Here is a 21,786-nt window from a genome sequence, read left to right as displayed (position 1 = left end):
GGCAATGCAGAGTGTTCGTCAATGGACAATATCAAAAAGTTATGTTTGAACATTAATGCTGTGAAAGGATTTCCTATTCACAAAATCGGCCTCATGGGCACCTGAGGGGGCTTTTATCCTTATGTGTGTGCAGTCCACTGCACCAATGACATTGGGGAAACCTGTCACACAAAGTAATGAGTATCCTACTATGTGTTAACAGTTTACCTGCAATCCTATAGAACTCCTCTTTGATGTCACATCTTCTGTGGCAGGGAAGGAGATGAAGACATCTGCAATGCTTTGAAGCCAGACACACACTCCTTATTGTGCGGCAAATTGTGGCCTTGTTCTGTTCTGCATCCCCCACTGAACAGGAAGGCTCTACTAGCAAAAAAGCGCAACACAAACCATTTGCTCCACACAGTGCATGGCTCCGTGCAGTGCGGTGCTTAATCCTGGGACCCAGTAGTCTGCATAGATACCTGATGCCATCTGCAGAAAACCTGTATCTTTCATATAGATGGTCATCAGGGAAGGCCAGTGGGTCCAACCGGTCCCTGAAGACCCTTTCTCGCCTGAAGGCTCTCTTGCTTCTTCATCCACCACATCTCGCACTGCCATTGTCAGAGCAGAAAGGAACACACCATTTTGGGCCTTCATATAGGCTAGTGGCCACACCTGGTGCTGGGGGTGGGCAAAAGAGGGCGATGCCTTATAACGATGACTTGGCCCAGGCACACTTGACTTTACTCTGTATACATAATAATCTTCTTGGACACATGAGCTCATAGGTCATGGCTCAAGAAGAAATATAATGATTGGGGAAAAGAAAATAATGATTAATACATTTGTGTTACAGTTAGCATACAGTGTACATTGAAGGCATATCTCACCTCCCTCTGTTTTTTTATTTCAAGTTTCATTGTCCTATTTTATTTCTCCAGTGCAAGATTTTCCATCTTTTTCTTCTTGTACTGAATGTCTATGTCTGCCAATTTGGCAAAGGTGGTTGCCAAAACTTTCTGATAGCTTGTGAGCTCTGTGAACACAATACAATTAGCGCAGCTGGAATTTGGCAGGATGTGGTGTCCTTTTATTAATACGCACTATGTTGCCAGGCTGGTTTTCCCACTGTATAGCATCTGGGTCCTGTAAAAGAAATTAGATTTTTTGATTTTGATGAGGACTCCTCACCATTGTAGAGTGGTACTTTCACAGTCTTAACATGATACCTCATGCCTTCTGGAATCCAGAGAGATGGTCTCCTCCTCATCATCGTCTCCATCATGTGCTGTTGCTGCTGCACTGGGGCCTTCACCCTATCACATTTAATCGGATTCATATTGAAGCTAGTAGACAAGACATGCCAGGCCTACAGTATGCCTTTGATGGAGTACTCACTGGATCAGCATCGTCTGGTGCTTGTGCTGGTGGCTCTAACAGGAACACAGTGCTGCCAGGCACTGCAAGGCAATAGGTAAACCAAAGTCAGACAGTCCAAATTGATTCAATATGAATGTGGTTGTATCCCATGTAGAGATGGAAGGACATACCTTGAATGAAGCGGGTGGCATCTTGGGAGGAACCTATGCTCTAATCCCCTCTAAGACGGGCCTGCCTTTATTTAGCTCCATGGCCATGTCCTCTGCTGGGGTAAGGTCAGCCTTTGGTGACCCACCACCCGTGCCTTGTCTGAAAGAGTACAGACAATGTGTGAGCAGGCACCTTCTGGGTACAATATATGCTTGTGCTTTGTTAAATATTAGTCAGGGACCATACCATTCTGCAGAATGTTCTTGTATTTGATTTTGACCTGCTGCCATGTCCGTTTTGGCCCGTTCATGTTTAATCTACACACACACACACACTGCAAAAAATTACTTGGTATTTTTGTCTTGTTTTCAGTAAAAATATCAAAAAATGTATCATAGCTTTATACAGTGTGATGGAGTTACTTTACACAATTTCACTCATATCTGCAGTGCATTTCAATTAAAAATTTAACCGTTTCATAATTACAGTACAACTGCATTTTTGGAGATGTGAATTAAATATTTGAATTGTAATTGTGATGTTTCAGCGGAGCGGTGAGTGTGTAATTGTGCACTACTTACGCATTCAGGCGGTCTGCAATACTTTGCCACGCTTTTTCTCTTTGCTTTATCACTGTGGCGGTGTTGCCTTTCTTCTTAATTATATCTTTTACCTCCTCGTATGCCTCCATGAGGATTTGTGCTTCCGACGGGGAAAAGTACGCGGCTCTAGTTGCCATGGTAAATCAGTTCATCTGTGATCTGTGGCGGGGTCTATTTGAGTGAGCCGTGAGCGCGCACCTATCCAGGATTGGTTTCACCTGGCTTTAATGAATCCGTGTCTGCTCATCCTGGTTTGGTCTTTGTGCAACCAATTAAGCCTGGACGCACATGTTTTGGCTTCATTGAGCTCAGCTGAGTCATTTATCCCGGATGTCTTAATTCTACTTTTGTGCAACAGGCCCCTGGATGACACCAGTGTCGTGATAAGGAAACAAAACACTAAAGTGGAGTTCTTTAGCAAAACAGTCCTAAACAAACATCACTATGTTGTCATCCAGAGTCCCATGTATTTCTTTTCCAAGCTATAGCACACAGTATTTTACATACAGCAGGTTTTTAAAGGACTAAAAGGTTAAGTCTGCTCCATGTTTTTATTTTTGTCATCTAAACAAATATCTCGATACTGGTGTTGTCCTGGCGCTAGTGAAAATATCTAGACATAGTGCAGGGGAATGTGGCCCATTGTGTCTTTTCTGTTGGATTATTGCTTTTAAATTTAGATCTCGTTGGATTACTTTTTTTGGGGGGGGCTTCCTTTGGGTTACAAACATTTATTTGGTCTTGGACTTCCATTTAAGGACTCACACTCAACCAAAGGTTCTGGTAGGACTAAGGTTTCGAACTGAGACTGTTGACTCTGACAGGACTATACTATCTTATTGTTGATTGATTATTTTGTTGTTCATGCTGAACCGTCCTATCAACACGTCACAAGCTAACTTTATTTTTAGCAATGTTAGCTAGCAATCCAGATATCTAAAATCTTATTGGTTGAAGAATTGGTCAGACTTTAAATGCACTTGAACACAATCATGGCAGACTTACGACGTCCCACGAGCACATGAATGCCCCATATTCAAATGTTTGTTAGGTTAGCATGATCATTTTGACAGACAATTCATAGACAGTCCATGTATGGTGTGAATTCTTAACCAACACACAGATTTACAACCGTTCATATTTTCATCAAAAAGAAAGGAGGACCAAGGCACTCTGAAAATAATTAATTTAAATGCCTTCATTTGTATGGCATGTTAAATGAAAACAAAGATTAAACTCTGACGCGTTTCGGCTGCATGGCCTTAGTCAGGGAGTACAAAGATTTGATAATGCATGTCCTCATTTGAACAGAATTTTCCAATCAAACTTGATTTAAAGAGAGGTACAGAATTAATTGGACAACACCTAGTAAAAACTATACATATTAAAAAGTGAAATACTGTATATGTTATAAAAATGAAAATCAAGGCTAGAAGGATCAGAACTCATAGAAAAGTAGTTCCGCCTTTTTGACTGGGCAAAGTTGTAAGAATAGCAGAGCCTCCTAATTTATTGTACACTAGATCACAGCAAACATGTTCATATTTTCAATGTCCTTATTAATAAAGAACTGATCACAAGAAATGTTCTCAATGTCAAATAAAATAATAAAATTAGCTGTCCGAAGATTAATGTAGCAATTGTAAGTGTCTGCTATATAACAAAAAAATGTATCAATAAAAAAATCAGTCCAGGAGATTTGGCCTGTGTTTGCGCTGGTGTGACTTCAGATGTGCCAGTCGTTTGAAGCTGAGTCCACACACAGAACAGCAGTATGGTCTCTCCCCAGTGTGGGTGCGCAGGTGCACTTTCAAAATGTCTGCCCGTGTGAAGCTCTTGTCACACATATTGCAGCAGTGGGGTTTCTCCTGCGTGTGAATGCGCTGATGCACCTTCAGGTTCCAGAGCCGACTGAACTTGTTCCCACAGATGGAGCAGCAGTAGGGCTTGTCTGTGGTCTGGCTGCACTTGTGCCTCTTCAGGTCGGAGAAGGAGGTGAAGCTCTTGCCGCAGTGGCTGCAGAGGTGGAGTCCCTTGGCCTGGTGGACTCGCTGGTGGACCTTGAGGTTGCAGGCCTGAGTGAAGGTCTTACCGCACTGGGTGCAGGAGTACAGAGGCACAGACCCTGACCCTGTACTCGACCCTCTCCCCGTTTTGTGTTTCTGCTTGTGGACCTTGAGAGAACCAGAGTCTGGGAAGGTCATGCTGCACTGATTGCAGGCATGATGCCTCCCCCCTCCTCCTGTTACCTGCTCTTGTGAACGATCTCTGAGGTTTAAAGAGAGTCCAAAGTCGTCAGCGGCATCATACAGGCTCTCTGTGTTGTTGTTGTGGGCTGAGCTTCCAGAGTGGATGGAGGTTAGCCCCCTGTGGCCGGCTCTACTACCTGACTCTGGGACACCGTGTTCAGGGTACAAGACGCTGGAGTCCTGCAGGTACCCCTCCTCGTTGATCAACAGGCAGTTCAGGTCTCCCACCTCCGGGTGGGAGGATGGCATTGGCGACCCCACATGCTCCCTCCGGCTCCGATGGGAGCGAGGCATGTGGGAGCGATGGTGATGGTCTCCCCCCTCAGACCCCCCCAGGTCCACCTGGTAGTGACCTGCAGCTCTGTAGCTCAGCCCCCCCAGACGAGACTGGGAACCAGGAAGCCTATCCAGCCCTTCCATGTCTAGAAGATGGTCACCACTACCACTACTGCCGTAACCAGACTTCTCAAAGCCGACCCCCAGTTCCTCCATGCTGTAGCGGGGGCGGTAGAGAGGTTGGCTGGGGTCTCCTGGGTCTCCCTCGGGGCCCGGTGGTTCAGGATGCTGGCCTAGACCAGAAGCCCAGTCATCCTGGCACCGCTGTAGATCCTGCTGAATAAAACTCTTACTGGGCCCCGAGACGTCTGAACCATCGGCCTCTGAAAACACAGGGGACATGAGGCATTAGAAGCATTAATATTTGAGACATTAGAATTACTAGAAACGGTAGTAGAGTAACTGTAATATTAAATGTCTACTTACAGTTTCAAGTTGACTTTCCATGTATAATAATGAATACATTTTAAATGAAACAGCATACTATAAAAGTTACTCTTGTTATCATTCTCATCATCATAAAAAGTAGGTTATTGTCTGTGTTATATTTGTGGTAAACTCCTCAACTCACCATCCAGGCAGACACCCCATCTCTCCTGTAGCTCAGTGTTGTGGACAGGCTCCTCTTTCAGCAGGCTGTCCAGCTTCTGACCTCCCACCTCTGTGGACTGGAAGAGCAAATGATTCTGACTAAATAATGGATAAACTGACAGTGATTGAATAGAGCTGACATGATGGTTCTATATTCACAATTCTCCTCTGGTACCCCCAGACATCTCACAACTTTGTCGTAGCCCTGAACTAGCATACTTGATTCAAGTAGTGAAGGGCTTGATGATTTGTTGACAAGTTGAATGAAGTGTTTAAGTTCTGGAACAGTTCAAATATGAGGAGAGGTTTGAAAATGGCTGCCCTATTCTTTGTGACAGACAATCTGTTATGTACAATATATTTCCACCTGAACATTCTGTAACACCACACCCCCCACAGGTGTTTAGTCAGTCCCCTGCCTACCTCAGAGATTCTCCTAGGGCTGGTGGCCTCAGCCTCCTCCAGATCATTTAAGGCTGTTTCCCTGGCCACGCCCCCACAGCTGCTCCACTCCTCCCCTGGTACCTTCTCCTGCTTCAGCCCACGCCCCCTCTCCACACCTGGCCACAGGTAAACAAAGAGAACGTTTCATTTGGAGTAAAAGTTAAGTAACATTGTGGATAATGGAGTCTCCTCACATCAGATGAAGGAAAGGAAACATCTTATTAAGATGCCACCACCACCCATGACTGACTCCTTTCTTAAACCAATACTGTCTGATCACTAAAGTATGGAATGTACACATTACAGCAGCCCCACTTCAGAGTGATTCTATATTTATCACAGGAGGTTGGGGGCACCCTAATTGGGAAGGACGGGCTCATAGTAATGGCTGGAGCAGAATCGATGGAATGGTATCAAATACTTCAAACATGGTTTCCATGAGTTTGATGTCATTCCATTTACTCTGTTCCAGCCATTATTATGAGCCTTCCATCCCTCAGCAGCCTCCACTGATTGTATGTATGTACAGTACCAGTCAAAAGTTTGGACACACCTACTCATTCAAGGGTTTTTCTTTATTTGTACAATTTTCTACATTGTAGAATAATAGTGAAGACATCAACACTATGAAGAAACACATATGAAATCATGAAACCAAAAAAAAGTGTTAAAGAAAACAAAATATATTTTATATTTTAGATTCTTCAAAGTAGCCACCCTTCTCCTTGATGACAGCTTTGAACAGTCTTGGCATTCTCTCAACCAGCTTCACCTCCTACAGTCCTGTAGGAGTTCCCACATATGCTGAGCACTTGTTGGCTGCTTTCCTTCACTCTGTGGTCCAACTCATCCAAAACCATCTCAATTGGGTTGAGGTCAGGTGATTGTGGAGTCCAGGTCATCTGATGCTGCACTCCATCACTCTCCTTCTTGGTCAAATAGCCCTTACACAGCCTGGAGGTATGTTGGGTCATTGTCCTGTTGAAAAACAAATAATAGTCCCACTAAGCGCAAACCAGATGTCATATCGCTGATATCGCATATTGCTGCAGAATGCTATGGTAGCCACACTGGTTAAGTGTGCCTTGAATTCTAAATAAATCACAGACTGCGTTACCAGCAAAGCACCCCCACACATCACACCACCACCTCCATGCATGGAACTACATATGCAGAGATCATCTGTTCACCTACTCTGCGTCTCACGAAGACATTGCGGTTGGAACTAAAAATCAAATTTGGACTCATCAGACCAAAGGACAGACTTCCATCGGTCTAATGTCCATTACTTGTGTTTCTTGGCCCAAGCAAGTCTTATCAGTGTCCTTTAGTAGTGGTTCCTTTGTGGCAATTTGACCATGAATTCGCCGACGAGTAGGTAAACCACCACTACTCCCTGTCAGGACGTCCAGGATCCAGTTGCAGAAGGAGGTGTTTAGATGTGCTTTGTGGGCACTATGGCATTGAATGCTGAGCTGTCGTCAATGAACAGCATTCTCACATAGGATGTTCCTTTTGTCCAAGTGGGAAAGGGCAGTGTGGATTGTGATTGCATCATCTGTGGATCTGCTGGGGGTGGTATGCAAATTGGAGTGGGTCTAGGGTTTCCGGCATGATGGTGTTGATGTGAGCCATGACCAGCCTTTCAAAGCACTTCATGGCTACAGACGTGAGTGCTACGGGGCTCTAATAATTTAGGCAAGTTACCTTCCCTTTCTTGGGCACAGGGACTATGGTGGTCTGTTTCAAACATGTAGGTATTATAGACTCGGTCAGGGAGAGGTTGAAAGTGTCAGTGAAGATACTTGCCAGTTGGTCCGTATCTTGGTAATCCGTCTGGCCCAGAGAGTTTGTGAATGTTGACCTTTTTAAAGGTCTTGCTAACATCCGCTACGGAGAGCATGATCACACAGTCGTCCGGAACAGCTGGTGCTCTCGTTAATGTTTCAGTGTTGCTTGCCTCGAAGCGAGCAGATAGGCATTTAGCTTGTGGCTGGGTTTCCCCTTGTAGTCCGTAATATTTTTCAAGCCCTGCCACATCTGACAAGCGCCAGAGCCGGTGTAGTAGGATTCAATCATAGTCCTGTATTGAAGCTTTGCCTGTTCGATGGTTTGTCTGAGGGCATAGCGAGATTTCTTATAAGCATCCGGATTAGTGTCCCGCTCCTTGAAAGCGGCAGCTCTAGCCTTAAGCTTGGTGCGGATGTTGCCTGTAATCCATGGCTTCTGGTTGGGGAATGTATGTACGGTCACTGTGAGGATGACATCGTCGATGCACTTATTGATGAAGCCAGTGACTGAGGTGGTATACTCCTGAATGCTATTGGATGAATCCCGGGACATATTCCAGTCTTTGCTAGCAAAACAGTCCTGTAGCGTAGCATCCTTGTCATCTGACCACTTCGTATTGAGCGAGTCCCTGGTTCTTCCTGCTTTAGTTTTTGCTTGTAAGCAGGAATCAATATGGTCAGATTTGCCAAATGGAGGGAGAGCTTTGTATGCGTCTCTGTATGTCGAGTAAAGGTGGTCTAGAGTTTATTTCCCTCTACTCTAACCGCAGTGTCTTTGTGAGACGCGGAGTAGGTGAATGTATGATCTCCGCATGTGTGCTTCCCACCGTGAAGCATGGAGGAGGTGGTATGATGGTGCTTTGCTGGTGACACTGTCTGTGATTAATTTAGAAAGGGCTATTTGACCAAGAAGGAGAGTGATGGAGTGCTGCATCAGATAACCTGGCCTACACAATCACCCGACCTCAACCCAATAGAAATGGTTTGGGATGAGTTGAACCGTAGAGTGAAGGTAAATTAGCCAACAAGTGCTCACCACACGTGGGAACTCCTTCAAGACTGTTGGAAAAGCATTCCAGGTGAAGATGGTTGAGAGAATGCCAAGAGTGTGCAAAGCTGTCATCAAGGCAAAGGGTGGCTACTTTGAAGAATCTCAAATATAAAATATTTTCTGATTTGTTTAACACTTTTTTGGTTACTACATGATTCCATATGTGTTATTTCATAGTTTTAGTGTCTTCACTATCATGCAAAAATGTTGAAAACAGTAAAAGAAATAAAGAAAAACTCTTAAATGAGTAGGAGTGTCCAAACTTTTGACTGGTACTGTATGTATGTATGTATATAGTATACATACATACATACATACACACATATATATTGATTTGCAACCCCATTTTACCCTCAGAACAGCATTCATTTGTCTGGGGCATGGACTCTAGAAGGTGTTGAAAGCGTTCCACCGTTCCACAGGATGCCGGCCCATGTTGACTCCAATGCATCCCACAGTTGTGTGAAGTTAGCTGGATATCCTTTGGGTGGTGGACCATTCTTGATACACATGGAAAACTGTTGAGCATGAAAAACCCAGCAGCATTGCAGTTCTGGACACACTCAAACCAGTGCGCCTGGCACCTACTACCATACCCATCAAAGGCACTTCAATATTTTGTCTTGCCCATTCACCCTCTGAATGGCACACATACACAATCCATGTCTCAAGGCTTAAAAATTAATATTTAACCTGTCTCACCCCTTTCATCGACACTTAAAGCGGATTTAATAAGTGACATTAGGGGAAATAGCTTTCCCCTGGTTAGTCGGTCATGGAAAGAGCAGGTGTTCCTAATGTTTTGTACATTGTAGATATGTGTTTTGATGTCTCTCTTTTCACCTGTCTGTGAGGTTCCAGAGCTTCTCTCCTCGGCTTCCTCGTCAGCTCTCCCACAGTCCGCACACTTCCCCCTCCGGTCTCGCTCTTTGTCCCTATCCCTGCGTCTGTTCTCCGACAACTGCAGCCGCTTCTTCAGTGACTCGACCTGCTCCCGGCTGCGGGACATCTCCTTCAGGAAGCTATCGTCCACCAGCCTGGTGATCTCGTACATAGCAGCCTTGAATACAGTCTCCATGACTCCGGAGAGCTGAGACTGGAAGGTTATGATGGCTTCAGACATCATAGCAAACTGTCTATGTGTAGCTAGCTACAGTTAAGAGTTCGTAACATTTAGGTACTTTTGTTCAGGTGGGTCAGTGTTACGATCCAACTCAGCAAAAGGCTAGGAAGCTAGCTAGCTACCGTTAGCAGGCTAGCTACTGTTGGATGTTGTATCTTTCAATGACGGTCCTAATAACAATTTTAATACTTTCTAGATATAAGATGTAGCATTTACTATATGAGGATATTCGAACAAAGAAATACCATAGGCATTGAAAGAACGCAAGCTTATGGCAATTAGGTAACTAGCGTTTGATAGTTACAGAGCCAACACTAAAATCACAGATAGAACAATGAGACAGACATTTCACCGGATGTATAAAATGTAAAGCATCCGCTTAGCCTTTCCATTCACTACCAAATATGGTAGTGACAGGAACTCTACTGGCCGTTAGTGGGAGAATATGGAACGACATTTTGCTCGTCGATGAAATTTGAGATTTGATCTCAAAACAATTTTCTGTTCCCCAAACTATTTCATGTTATGAACAGAGTGTACCATGTGCGAAAGTTTTTTAAAAATCACGTTGTTTACAAGGAACTTCAAGGCGAGGAGGGGAAAGTAACGGAAATATGCAGATAAATGCTAGAACGCGCCAATAGGATCTTGCTAGTTCGTGATTGGCTCTAACCACCTCTTTACTTGTTCTGCCCACTATGACAAATTGTTCCCATTGGAAACAACAGGCTGTGTCTATCTCGGTCTAGTTATAACAAATCTTTGCTAAAGTCATTCCCAAAAAAACAATAGCACTTCCGGAAACAAACCTACGGATCTGGTAGTGGGACAATCTACACTACGCTCCTCTCTGGAGAGATGTCTTTATTTGAACAAATCCTTTGCATGTTCTCACGTTGACTGTAAAAAAGGTTGAAAATATAATCCGGCTATTTTTATAAAATGGTGTAAAATATTTACAGGAAATCTACACACCACTCAGTGCGTCACACAAAGCACTGTGTGCCGTGTCCATAGAAGAAGAAGCCATGTTCTGATCAATCTTGCAAGTTATATTCGAAATAATAATCGATTGTACATGTATATGAGTGTTGGTTGAAGATGTCTGCCACCCACATGTCGAACGAAGGGTTTCAAATTCAGTTCGCCTCTGTTATGTAGAGTGTATTGAATACTGCAGTCACCGAGACAATGAAACTTTTCGAAACAACTATTGAGGAACTGCGAGCCGAAAGATCCAGAATAAAAAAAGAGAACAAGGACCTCAAATCGAGGCGTCGATCCCATGAAATAACGAAGAGATGGACCGGTGAAAGTGAACGCCAAAACCACAGACCGAGTCAAAGTGCAACACGTATCGGAAAATGTGACATCGGCGTTCAATGCTGTGAGGTGAAAACGTTATCCACTGTAGCTAACCATCTATCTATGTTCTAATTACTCACCCATGATCACACATCTTGATAACTAGCTAGCTGACCATGTAGAATCACAGCTCATTTTTCCAAAACTACTTCATGTAGCTACGTTTAATTTGTATAGACTACAATATTAGGCAGAACATATCGTTTTGAGAGTTATCTATACTATTATGCATTCATAAATGACTGATAAGAGATCCTTTCATAACCTAGGGATTTATATGTCACCCAAAATGATAGGTATGTTGCAACCATAGAAATAGATGAAATAGAACGTACCTGGAACCTCAAACACTGGCAATTTGACGGGATTCTATTTGTATGGTTGCAACACAGGATGTTGAAATGTTCTGTCACATCAGTTGGTTTCTAAACTTTAACTCAGAGTGTTTTTTGTGCCTTTTATCCTAAGTACAACTCTCTTCTGGTCTGGTATTTTCCGTTCTGACAAAGCAGGCTTTACCTCGGGCTGGGGAGCAGCACCTGCGGGAGGAGGACCAGGGGACTGAGCTGCACTGTGGAGTGTATGACGAGGAGGGCAACCCACAGATGGCCTTTGTTCTGATCAAACAGGAGGTGGACTGGGTAAGACAGGCTTCTAGCCTGAGTCCCCAGCTAGTCTAAGTCCCAGATCTGTTTGTGCTGTCTTGTCAATTCATCCACCTCTCTATACTCAACCTGTTGTTGGTGAACCCAGAAAAAAAGAGAAACATTCACACTGCGCTTGCTAGTATCACTTGTTCATTTAAGCTTATGTACATCGGCCTCACAGTCTTTGTCAGAGTTTTTAATGGCCCTAAGCTTTTGTTGTTGATTGTGCCATTGCCCCCCCCACCCACCACCATCAGGAGGCAGACTATTCTGATGACTACTCCCCTGGGTACATACTGCTGAAGAAGAAGGGGGCAGGCCCCGACTCTGGTCCGCAGACAACCTCTCAGAGAGTTACCAGGCAGGGGTAGGAACTAGGGAGACCTGCTTCTGAATCACACATCTTATTACAATGTATTAAACAGTATTGGAATGAGAACCAGGCTCTAATAATATCTATAATTATCTCTCCACTGTTATTCTCTCTGTCTTTTGTTCTTTCTCTGTCTCTCTCTGCGTCTCTCGCTTTCCACTATCCCCGCCACCTTTCTCCATCCTGTCCCTCTGTAGCCCTGGTCCCACCTGGAGCCGTCAGGGCCCTGATCAACCGTTACACCCAGGAAAGGCCTCCCACCACCCAGTCTACCTCAGGAGCCGCAGCGGCCGTCTTCCAGGGAGATCCAGACACCCAGGAGGCCCCCCAGGCACTCAGCCCATCCCAGCTCAGGACCAGAGAGTTTACCAGTGATAGTGCAGGCCAGGCCCCTGGAGCAGAACAGCAGTCACTGGTAATAGCAGCAGCAGAGTCTCCATCAACATTACACCAGACAGCATCTCCACAATCAGCAGCCACTATCCAGTCTACATCACCTGTCCTGTCTGCTGTATTGGTCCAGTCCACGGTAACTACTTTGTCAAAGAAACTGTCCAGTCGACCGTAACGGTGAAGTCGACAGCAGCAGCGTCAGAGCGCCTGCCACCTGTCCTCTCCGGGTTACCCAGAACCCCTCTATCAGATACACAGCCCCGTACCCCCTCGTCCACCCCAATCATCACCATCGCAGTCCTTCACAGACGTTCTACCTGTAGCTCGTCCAATAGCAGTGCCCTCAACACAACCAGCTAGGCCTACAGCTGTACCTGATGGACCACCGGCCGCACCACCAACACAACCAGCTAGGCCTACAGGACCACCGGCCGCACCACCAACACAACCGCAACCGCCTACAGTTTTGGAGCAGTTGGGTGTTGCCACAGCAACACCATCGGTCCAGTTTTAATTTTATTCTAGGGTTTAACTTATTCAGTGCTGTTGAACGTTTAAACCAGACATTTTTTTTATTTTTTTTATTTCACCTTTATTTAACCAGGTAGGCTAGTTGAGAACAAGTTCTCATTTACAACTGCGACCTGGCCAAGATAAAGCGTAGCAATTCGACACATGGAATAAACAAAACATAGTCAATAATACAGTAGAACAAAAGAAAACAAAAAGTCTATATACAGTGAGTGCAAATGAGGTAAGTTAAGGAAATAAATAGGCCATGGTGGCGAAGTAATTACAATATAGCAATTAAACACTAGAATGGTAGATCGGCAGAAGATGAATGTGCAAGTAGAGATACTGGGGTGCAAAGGAGCAAAATAAATAAATACCAGTATGGGGATGAGGTAGGACATGACTTGTTTTAATAATTTTTCAGAGCTATTAGATATGCTTGGGAGGGTGCACTGTCTCAGCGTCCAGGCACATGTTGGGCCCAACACTATCAGTCATTTGAAAGTTTAAACCGTCTAGGATAGGCACCCTATGACATTGCAATATCAGATTTGCTACTTACACTGAAAATAAATCTGTCTCATCTCTCTGGGTCAGTTAGCAAGAACCAATTAAAGTTCATATTTTGGTTTGGCTATTGTGCTTCTATGTTGGAAATGTATTATTTCTCATATCAACTAATGGCAGTTGGACATCTACAGTGTTTTCAGAAAGTATTCATACCCCTTGACTTATTCCACATTTTGTTGTGTTAAAGCCTAAATATCTCATTTACATAAGTATTCACACCCCTGAGTCAATACATTATTATAATCACCTTTGGCAATGATTACAAATGTGAGTCTTTCTGGGTAAGTCTCTAAGAGCTTTGCACAGCTGGATTGTACAATATTTGCACATTTATTATTTTCAAAATTCTTCAAGCTCTGTCAAGCTGATTGTTGATCATTGCTAGACAGCCGTTTTCAAGTCTTGCCATATATTTTCATGTAGATTTAAGAACATTCAATGTCGTCTTGGTAAGCAACTCCAGTGTGTTTTAGGTTATTGTCCTGCTGAAAGCAGAATTTGTCTCCCAGTGTCTATTGGAAAGCAGAAAACTAGGTTTTTCTCTAGGATTTTGCCTGTGTTTAGCTCTATTCCATTTATTTTTATCCTAAAAAACTCCCAAGTCCTTGCCGATGACGAGCATACCCATAACGTGATGAAGCTACCACCATGCTTGAAAATATGAAGAGTGGTACTCAGTGATGAGTTGTTTCGGGATTTGCCCCAAACATAGGGCTTTGTATTCAGGATAAATACAGTTTTGTAATATTTTTTTCTTTACAGGTTTCCTTTTCACTCTGTCATTTAGGTTAGTATTGTGGAGTAACTACAACGTTGTTGATCCATCCTCAGTTTTCTCCTTTCACAGCCATTAAACTATGTAACTGTTTTAAAGTCACCATTGGCCTGAGCTGTTTCCTTCCTCTCCAGCAACTGAGTTAAGAAGGATGCCTGTATCTTATCAGGGTCACCAGGGTCTAGCCCACGCATGTTATTCTTGTTCATATATGGTGACAAATAAGATACAAAAAAATCATGCCAAACAGAAAGTATTCAAACATTGAAAAACCCAGGTTGTATTATAAGAAAGCTCAAGAAATGGTGTTTTAACCCAAATTTGATGTCGTGTTCACGTGCTAGTCGGAACTAGGAAATTCTTAAATGTTCTAACTGGTTGCAGTTAATCACAGGCTGTGATCAACGATTTAGCAAGTCTCAAATGTCGGAGTTTCCTAGTTCTGACTGGCATGTGAATGTGGCATAACCCCTTTTTTTGGCACTAGTGTACTTCCACATTCAGTTTTGAAACTGGTACCAGGTTACCTTCTGATAAGGCTTATGGGTGTTTGTTTGTAGAGCAAAACAACAGAAATGTCTGAGAGTCTCACCGTTTGATGGTGGATCATATTAGTTTGTAGCAGTGGAGGCTCCTCAGTGAATTAAATACATTTTAAATTGTAAAACAATAAAAAAATATGTATTTTTTAGATAAAACAATACTAAATATAATCACGTCACCAAATAATTGATTAACACACACTATTTTGCAAATAAGGTCAACAGTAGCCTCGAGCAGTCTGTAGGGTCGCACATGATGTAGCCAGAGGACAGCTTGTTTCCGTCCTCTGGGTACATTGACTTCAATACAAAACCTAGGAGGCTCATGGTTCTCACCCCCTACCATAGACTTACACAGTAATTATGACAACTTCCGGAGGACCTATCACTGCTCTTGCAGCATGTTGTCCACCCAATTAAAGGATCAGAGAATAAATCTAGTACTGAAAGCATAAGCTACAGCTAGCTAGCACTGCAGTGCATAAAATGTTGTGTATAGAAGACGGTAGTTGAACAGTTTTGAACAAATTCATTTATTCCAAAATGAAGGAGAAGCAAGAGAAATAGAGAGTATTTTTTTTTCAGTTTCACTTAGCTTGCAAATGCAGCAAGCTAGATTAGCCTACTGAATGGCAGATGCTATGTTAACTAGCTGGCAATGACTTTAACACAACACTGGAACTCTTCCAAGTTAAGGTAAGATTTCGGTGTTACTAATGTATTTCCACCGAGGCCCGCCGGTATAATTGCTTACTGACTGTACATTGTAACATTACTGCATGATTCTAGCGATTTTACTAAGTGTTAGTTATATTAAGTATAATTGCAAGCATTTCATAAGTGTCAACGGCTTTTATTGAGAATTACATGAAGTTGATGCAAAGAGTCAATATTTGCAGTGTTGACCCTTCTTTTTCAAGACCTCTGCAATCCATGCTGGCATGCTGTCAATTAACTTCTGGGCAACATCCTGACTGGTGGCAGCCCATTGTTGCATAATCAATGCTTGGAGTTTGTCAGAATATGTGGGTTTTTGTTTGTCCACCTGCCTCTTGAGGATTGACCACAAGTTCTCAATGGGATTAAGGTCTGGGGAGTTTCCTGGCCATGGACTCAAAATATCGATGTTTTGTTCCCCGAGCCACTTAGTTATCACTTTTGCCTTATGGCAAGGTGCTCCATTATCCTGGAAAAGGCATTGTTCGTCACCAAACTGTTCCTGGATGGTTAGGAGAAGTTGCTCTCGGACGATGTGTTGGTACCATTCTTTATTCATAGCTGTGTTCTTAGGCAAAATTGTGAGTGAGCCCACTCATGAATGGTCTCAGGTTGCTTTACTGTTGGCATGACACAGGTCTAATGGTAGGGCTCACCTTGTCTTCTCCGGACAAGCTTTATTCCAGATGGCCCAAACAATCGGAAAGGGGATTCATCAGAGAAAATGACTTAACCCCAGTCCTCAGCAGTCCAATCCCTGTACCTTTTGCAGAATGTCAGTCTATTCCTGATATTTTTCCTGGAGAGAAGTGGCTTCTTTGCTGCCCTTTTTGACACCAGGCCATCCTCCAAAGGTCATTCGGCTCACTGTGTGTGCAGATGCACTCTCACCTGCCTGCTGCAATTCCTGATAAAGCTCTGTACTGTTGGTGCCCCGATCCCGCAGCTGAATCAACTTTAGGAGATGGTCCCAGCGCTTGCTGGACTTTCTTGGGTGCCCTGAAGCCTTCTTCACAACAATTGAACCGCTATTCTTGAAGTTATTGGTGATCCGATAAATGGTTGATTCAGGTGCAATCTTACTGGCAGCAATATCCTTGCCTGTCAAGCCCTTTTTGTGCAAAGCAATAATGACGGCACCTGTTTCCTTGCAGGTAAACATGGTTGACAGAGGAAGAACAATGATTCCAAGCACCACCCCCCTTTTGAAGCTTCCAGTCTGTTATTCAAACTCAATCAGCATGACAGAGTGATCTCCAGCCTTGTCCTCGTCAACACTCACACCTGTGTTAACGAGAGAATCACTGGCATGATGTTAGCTGGTTCTTTTGTGGCAGGGCTGAAATGCAGTGGAAATGTTTTTTGGGATTCAGTTCATTTGCATGGCAAATAGGGACTTTGCAATTAATTGTCATTCATCTGATCACTCTTCATAACATTCTGGAGTATTTGCAAATTGCCGTCATACAAACTGAGGCAGCAGACTTTGTGAAAATTAATATTTGTGTCATTCTCAACTTTTGGCCACGACCGTAGTAGCCTAAACCTATCGCTGTTACATGAACTGGGTGAATGAAATATGAATGACAGTTATCAAATATGTTGTAATAGAAATAAGGCCATCCTCGTCTTAAACAGCATTGACCGCCACTGGTTTGTAGCCCAAACTGTTTGGACGCTACAAATGTTTTCGTGAGAAGACCGATTTTTGGGATGTTTGCTGGTCTGAAAAACACCCCTGTAGGTGTTACCTTCCACCACACATGAGGACATCGGCAGATTGAGAAGCAGACCATGCAAAAAACACATATCTTTAGTTTAAACAGATGGATTTTGATGGGGATTTCTTTATTATGCCAATTATGCTGCTGCTCCCTAGGGGTGGGAGGTGTGCAGTCAAAGCATCATTTACCCTAAACTGTGTCCTAAACTGTGTCCTGAGCACTAAACTACTAGCCTAGTCAAGCAGACTGACCACTATTTAGTTTCACTGATATGTGAAATCAGAATTCACATTGCTACTAAACTACCTCAGGTTATTTGTTTTGTTATAATACAGAGTCAGTCGGAAAGCAGAGATGTTTTATTCATGACAGATGTAAACTAAAGACTTACATTATGCTACAAAAATGAAAACATCTTACAGTGCAATAACATGTTGAGAAAGTGCCTAGAGAGAGAGAGACTGTTGGCAGTTTGTTACAAAAGGGACATTCATTTTCACTGTGGCTTTGGCCATGTTTCAGGCTGACTACCAGAGTTCACACGTGGATAGGTGTTCAACATATCAGCTTCACACATCACATAGCAATCTGATGCATCATTTAGCATTAAGAGGCAGTGTCGGGAAGGCAGAGTTCACACGTGGATAGGTGTTCAACATATCAGCTTCACACATCACATAGCAATCTGATGCATCATTTCACCGACAATGATGTATCACGCAAAGCATTTGCTGATGCAATGCAATGTCTGCAATATGGTCGGCCTGGAACGTAACCGTTAACATTAAGAGGCAGTGTCGGGAAGGCAGTCAACACATGAGCCTTACCCTATTACCATAACCAAGTGGGAAGGTGGCATTTACCACATAAGACAGAGGAAAATCCACTTGAACGCCCCTCCAACTAGTAATTACTAGTCTATCACCCATGAGCTACAACTTCTCCCAAATGCTGACCTCTGATGTCACCTGCTAAGGAAATTAACTCGATAACAGCATTTTCAGCAGTTAAATGCAACGGAACCTTATTAAAAGCAATCTATGTATCTATCTATCTAATCTAATATGGCTTTTGAAATCTATAATTAGTTGGCAAGCATGATGGCTGTACTTTGTGTTTATGGTTGTCGCAGCTGGTTGGCCATTAGCCAAATCAGTGTTTCCCAACAAGTTCTAAGCATGTGAATGCACTTCACAACGTTTACATGACAGATTCCCACTTGGTTATGAATGCAGCATTAGATCAAATAAGTAGGTCTCTGAGGGACGTAGTGAAGAAGGCAGAGACCAGCAGACACACCAACAGTGGGAGGGACAGAGCGATGGAGGGCGGTCCCGCGTTGCGGACGATGGAAAACCGACAGGTGCCGACATTCATGGCTTTGTCCACCGCCACCAGCTCCACGGTCAGAGAGCAGCACGAAGCGTTGAACGCTGCTGCAACAACCATCTGCTTCAGGTCCGTGTGGGTGAGGCTGCCTACGCCCTGGCGGTGTGTGAGGCTGGTGATGCCTGTGCCATTGACGCCGTCTGTCAGGTTGGCAGAGAGCTGCCAGAAGGCGGAGCTGCAGGCTGCTGGGTCAGCTGGGCAGTCGACCACCGAGACGCTGACCACCTCACACTGGGGAGGGGTGAAATCTGTCACCTTGGTGGGGGGAGATTAAAGTGATGAGGAGAAAGAGAGACTTGGGTTCTATCAGTCTAATTTTGGCCCAGAGATTTGGTAGCACTTTCTCTGACCACCAGAGTACTTGTGCGGCTGAGCTTCAACACTCTTAAAGAGGAGCTGAACTCAAAAAAATACTTACTTGGTTGAAAATGGCCTACAAGGCATCGCTATTAGTCAAATACATGTTTTATTAAACAATATATATTATTACATATTATAGGTAAGTCAGTTAAAAACAAATTCTTATTTACAATGACGCCTTGTCCAGATATCTTTTGTTGCCAATTTGCATAGAAAATAGATGCCTGCTACAGTGAGTTTCCACTGAAGGTCTTGTCAATAAAAAAAGATGGACGGAATGACGTCACACCTACAACAACTTTTTAGCTAAAAACCTAGTGTTGGTTAAAATAATAAAGTAGTTGAGTTGATCCATTTAGGGAAATTGATGAATGAACTGCAGACAGCCTGTTTGCCCTCCCACCTATCTGGTTCATGTCTCAGGGAGCCTGCAAACGCCTGCATGGACAGAATGCAAGAATTGACTCATATCTGGCATATTCTAATCATTCTAATGTGCCAACGTGTCGCCACAGTCAGCGCCATGATGAAACTTGCACTCTAGTAGATCTGAAATAATTGGATGTTGAAACTTGTATCCAGCCAATCAGAAAAGCAAGGCGAAGCAATTCAGGCATTCTGGAAAGTCAGGACAAGTATCCTGCAAAGAAACATTATTTTTGATAGTTGAAATATAGATTTAGCAAGCTGTTAGAATCACATGCCCTGCATACCTTCACAATTATTATTCATCATTTATGTTTTTGTCGAATTAACCTGGATCAATAGAACTCGCCTATTGACTACAAAGTGTAAATAGGATAATTTTGGTCATAGAGTCAGTTTTGATCAAAACAGAGATGAGTAATTGAGGTCATGGCTTTTTACCTGAGGGTTGGGTTTTGATTTCAAATCTCTAGCCTACACGGGACCACTGCCAGGCACAGTCTAATCACAGTTGACACTAATTATACAGAGTACAGGTGCCAGTTTTGCTGCAGCACAATTATTTCACAGCCGATCTAACCATTAGCATGCAGAGCTTTGGAATTCTTCATACAACAATATATTGTCACAAATGTTAATGTTGAAAGAATTTGTTTTTTAAATTAATTTAAAAAAAATAAAAGGCTTGTAATTTTCTGCAACTCACACATCTTCACATTCGTGAGCTACGGTTAGCATCAAACAACTTTCATCAGAGATATGGATATATGATGATGCTTATGTCTCCGCCCTAACAATAAGATTCTTTGTCCACGAAACAGAACGGCGGGCTGTCAAGCACCTGCCTTTTACAGGTTCTGATTCCTTCATTTATGTTTCGAGGTTGGACTTTAGCACACTAGCACGGTTAGCAGTGTGCTTAAGGTTAAGATATATTTTTTTAAGAAGATAAATTGTAGAAATAGGCGGAGTTGATTACTTTGTGGCTGTGGTAACTTGTGACGACCAGGCACAAAGTGTTTTTTCTCAAAGTTGCAGAGATGTCACATGTCCTACTTATAACAGTACACTCATAAACTAATCACTGCAAAACTTAGAGTAGATCAAATAAGCCACATGTAGCAAATAAGCCATTACATTTTCTGTTAATCAAATTCAACACTTATTGACCTCCATACAAAAACTCCTCATTTGGTGAGTGAACAAAACAAAAACCGCCACCTGCCAGAGTAAACAGATTTTGGGACCAGTTATCCCTCTCTTCACCTCTTTCTCTTTGATTACGCTCAGCGCATGGGATTCTTGACCAAACACGTCACGCGGTTGCTAAGCAATTCGTCACCCAATGTACTGTGGCCTGTTTGGGACTGTGACTCGAGGGACAAACAACAATTGCTGTCAGGATACGATATAGCGAACATAACACACCCACATTGAACCACACCCCCAGGTGGCTCCTTAATTGGGGAGGACGGCTCATAGTAATGGCTGGAACGGTATCAAACACGTGGTTTCTATGGTTTCCATGTGTTTGATAACATTCCATTCACTCAGTTTCAGCCACTGTTATGAGCCGTCCTCCCATCACCAGCCTCCTGTGATGCCAGGTTACCTTGGTGGTGTATAGACAGGTGCCGACATTCATGGCTTTGTCCACCGCCTCCAGCTCCACTGTCAGAGAGCAGCACGAAGCGTTGAACGTTGCTGCAACAACCGTCTGCTTCAGGTCCGTGTGGGTGAGGCTGCCTACGCCCTGGAGGTGTGTGAGGCTGGTGATGCCTGTGCCATTGACGCCGTCTGTCAGGTTGGCAGAGAGCTGCCAGAAGGCAGAGTTGCAGAATGCTGGGTCAGCTGGGCAGTCGACCGATGAGACACTGACCACCTCACACTGGGGAGGGGTGACATCTGTCACCTGCAATGGGGGGGAGAGATTAAGTGATGAGGAGAAAGAGAGACTTGGGTTCTATAAGTCTAATTCTGGCCCAGAGATTTGGTAGTACTTTCTCTGACCACCAGAGTACTTGTGCGGCTGAGCTTCCAAAAAACGACTTACTTAGTTGAAAATGGCCTACAAGGCATCGCTATTAGTCAAATATGTTTTATTAAACAATATATACATATTATTTAACTAGGTAAGTCAGTTAAGAACAAATTCTTATTTACAATGACGCCTTGTCCAGATATCTTTTGTTGGCAATTTGCATAGAAAATAGATGCCTGCTACAGTGCGTTTCCACTGAAGGTCTTGTCAATAAAAAAAGCTGGACGGAATGACGTCACACCTACAACAA

The 21,786-nt window shown here is 43.5% G+C and overlaps 3 protein-coding genes across 5 annotated transcripts in view; 1 reads left to right on the top strand and 2 right to left on the bottom strand.

Annotated features, from left to right (window-relative positions):
* Window positions 1-3,288: 3,288 nt before the first annotated feature.
* Window positions 3,289-10,074, bottom strand: LOC135561784 (zinc finger protein 628-like). 3 transcript variants are annotated; one of them, XM_065003627.1, is made up of 5 exons: window positions 9,422-9,510; window positions 8,930-9,096; window positions 5,717-5,853; window positions 5,274-5,370; window positions 3,289-5,025 (listed from the first exon to the last, which is right to left on the bottom strand). In XM_065003627.1, exons 2-5 carry the CDS (start codon window positions 9,075-9,077, stop codon window positions 3,803-3,805), a joined length of 1,605 nt encoding a protein of 534 aa, XP_064859699.1. In that variant the 5' UTR covers window positions 9,078-9,096; window positions 9,422-9,510; the 3' UTR covers window positions 3,289-3,802. The 3 variants fall into 3 exon arrangements, with proteins under 3 accessions (XP_064859699.1, XP_064859697.1, XP_064859698.1); XM_065003625.1 differs by lacking the exon at window positions 8,930-9,096 and having other exon boundaries at window positions 9,422-10,074; XM_065003626.1 differs by lacking the exon at window positions 9,422-9,510 and having other exon boundaries at window positions 8,930-9,265.
* A 201-nt stretch (window positions 10,075-10,275) lies between these two features.
* On the top strand, window positions 10,276-14,439 carry LOC115122068 (uncharacterized). The gene is made up of 4 exons (XM_065003629.1): window positions 10,276-11,093; window positions 11,579-11,707; window positions 11,971-12,080; window positions 12,284-14,439. The coding sequence occupies exons 1-4, from the start codon at window positions 10,893-10,895 to the stop codon at window positions 12,459-12,461; spliced, it is 618 nt and encodes a 205-aa protein (XP_064859701.1). The 5' UTR covers window positions 10,276-10,892; the 3' UTR covers window positions 12,462-14,439.
* Window positions 14,440-17,664: 3,225 nt separating this feature from the next.
* Window positions 17,665-21,786, bottom strand: part of LOC115115776 (von Willebrand factor A domain-containing protein 7-like) — a 47,505-nt gene continuing 43,383 nt past the window's right edge. The window contains 1 exon segment of the mRNA XM_065003623.1: window positions 17,665-18,964. Coding sequence (XP_064859695.1) covers window positions 18,563-18,964 — 402 coding nt within the window. The 3' untranslated portion in view covers window positions 17,665-18,562.

This window comes from Oncorhynchus nerka, linkage group LG18 (assembly GCF_034236695.1).
Source record: "Oncorhynchus nerka isolate Pitt River linkage group LG18, Oner_Uvic_2.0, whole genome shotgun sequence".
NCBI lineage: Eukaryota > Metazoa > Chordata > Actinopteri > Salmoniformes > Salmonidae > Oncorhynchus > Oncorhynchus nerka.
Note: the sequence above shows the minus strand (reverse complement) of the source record. Positions and strands in the feature narration are given on the sequence as shown.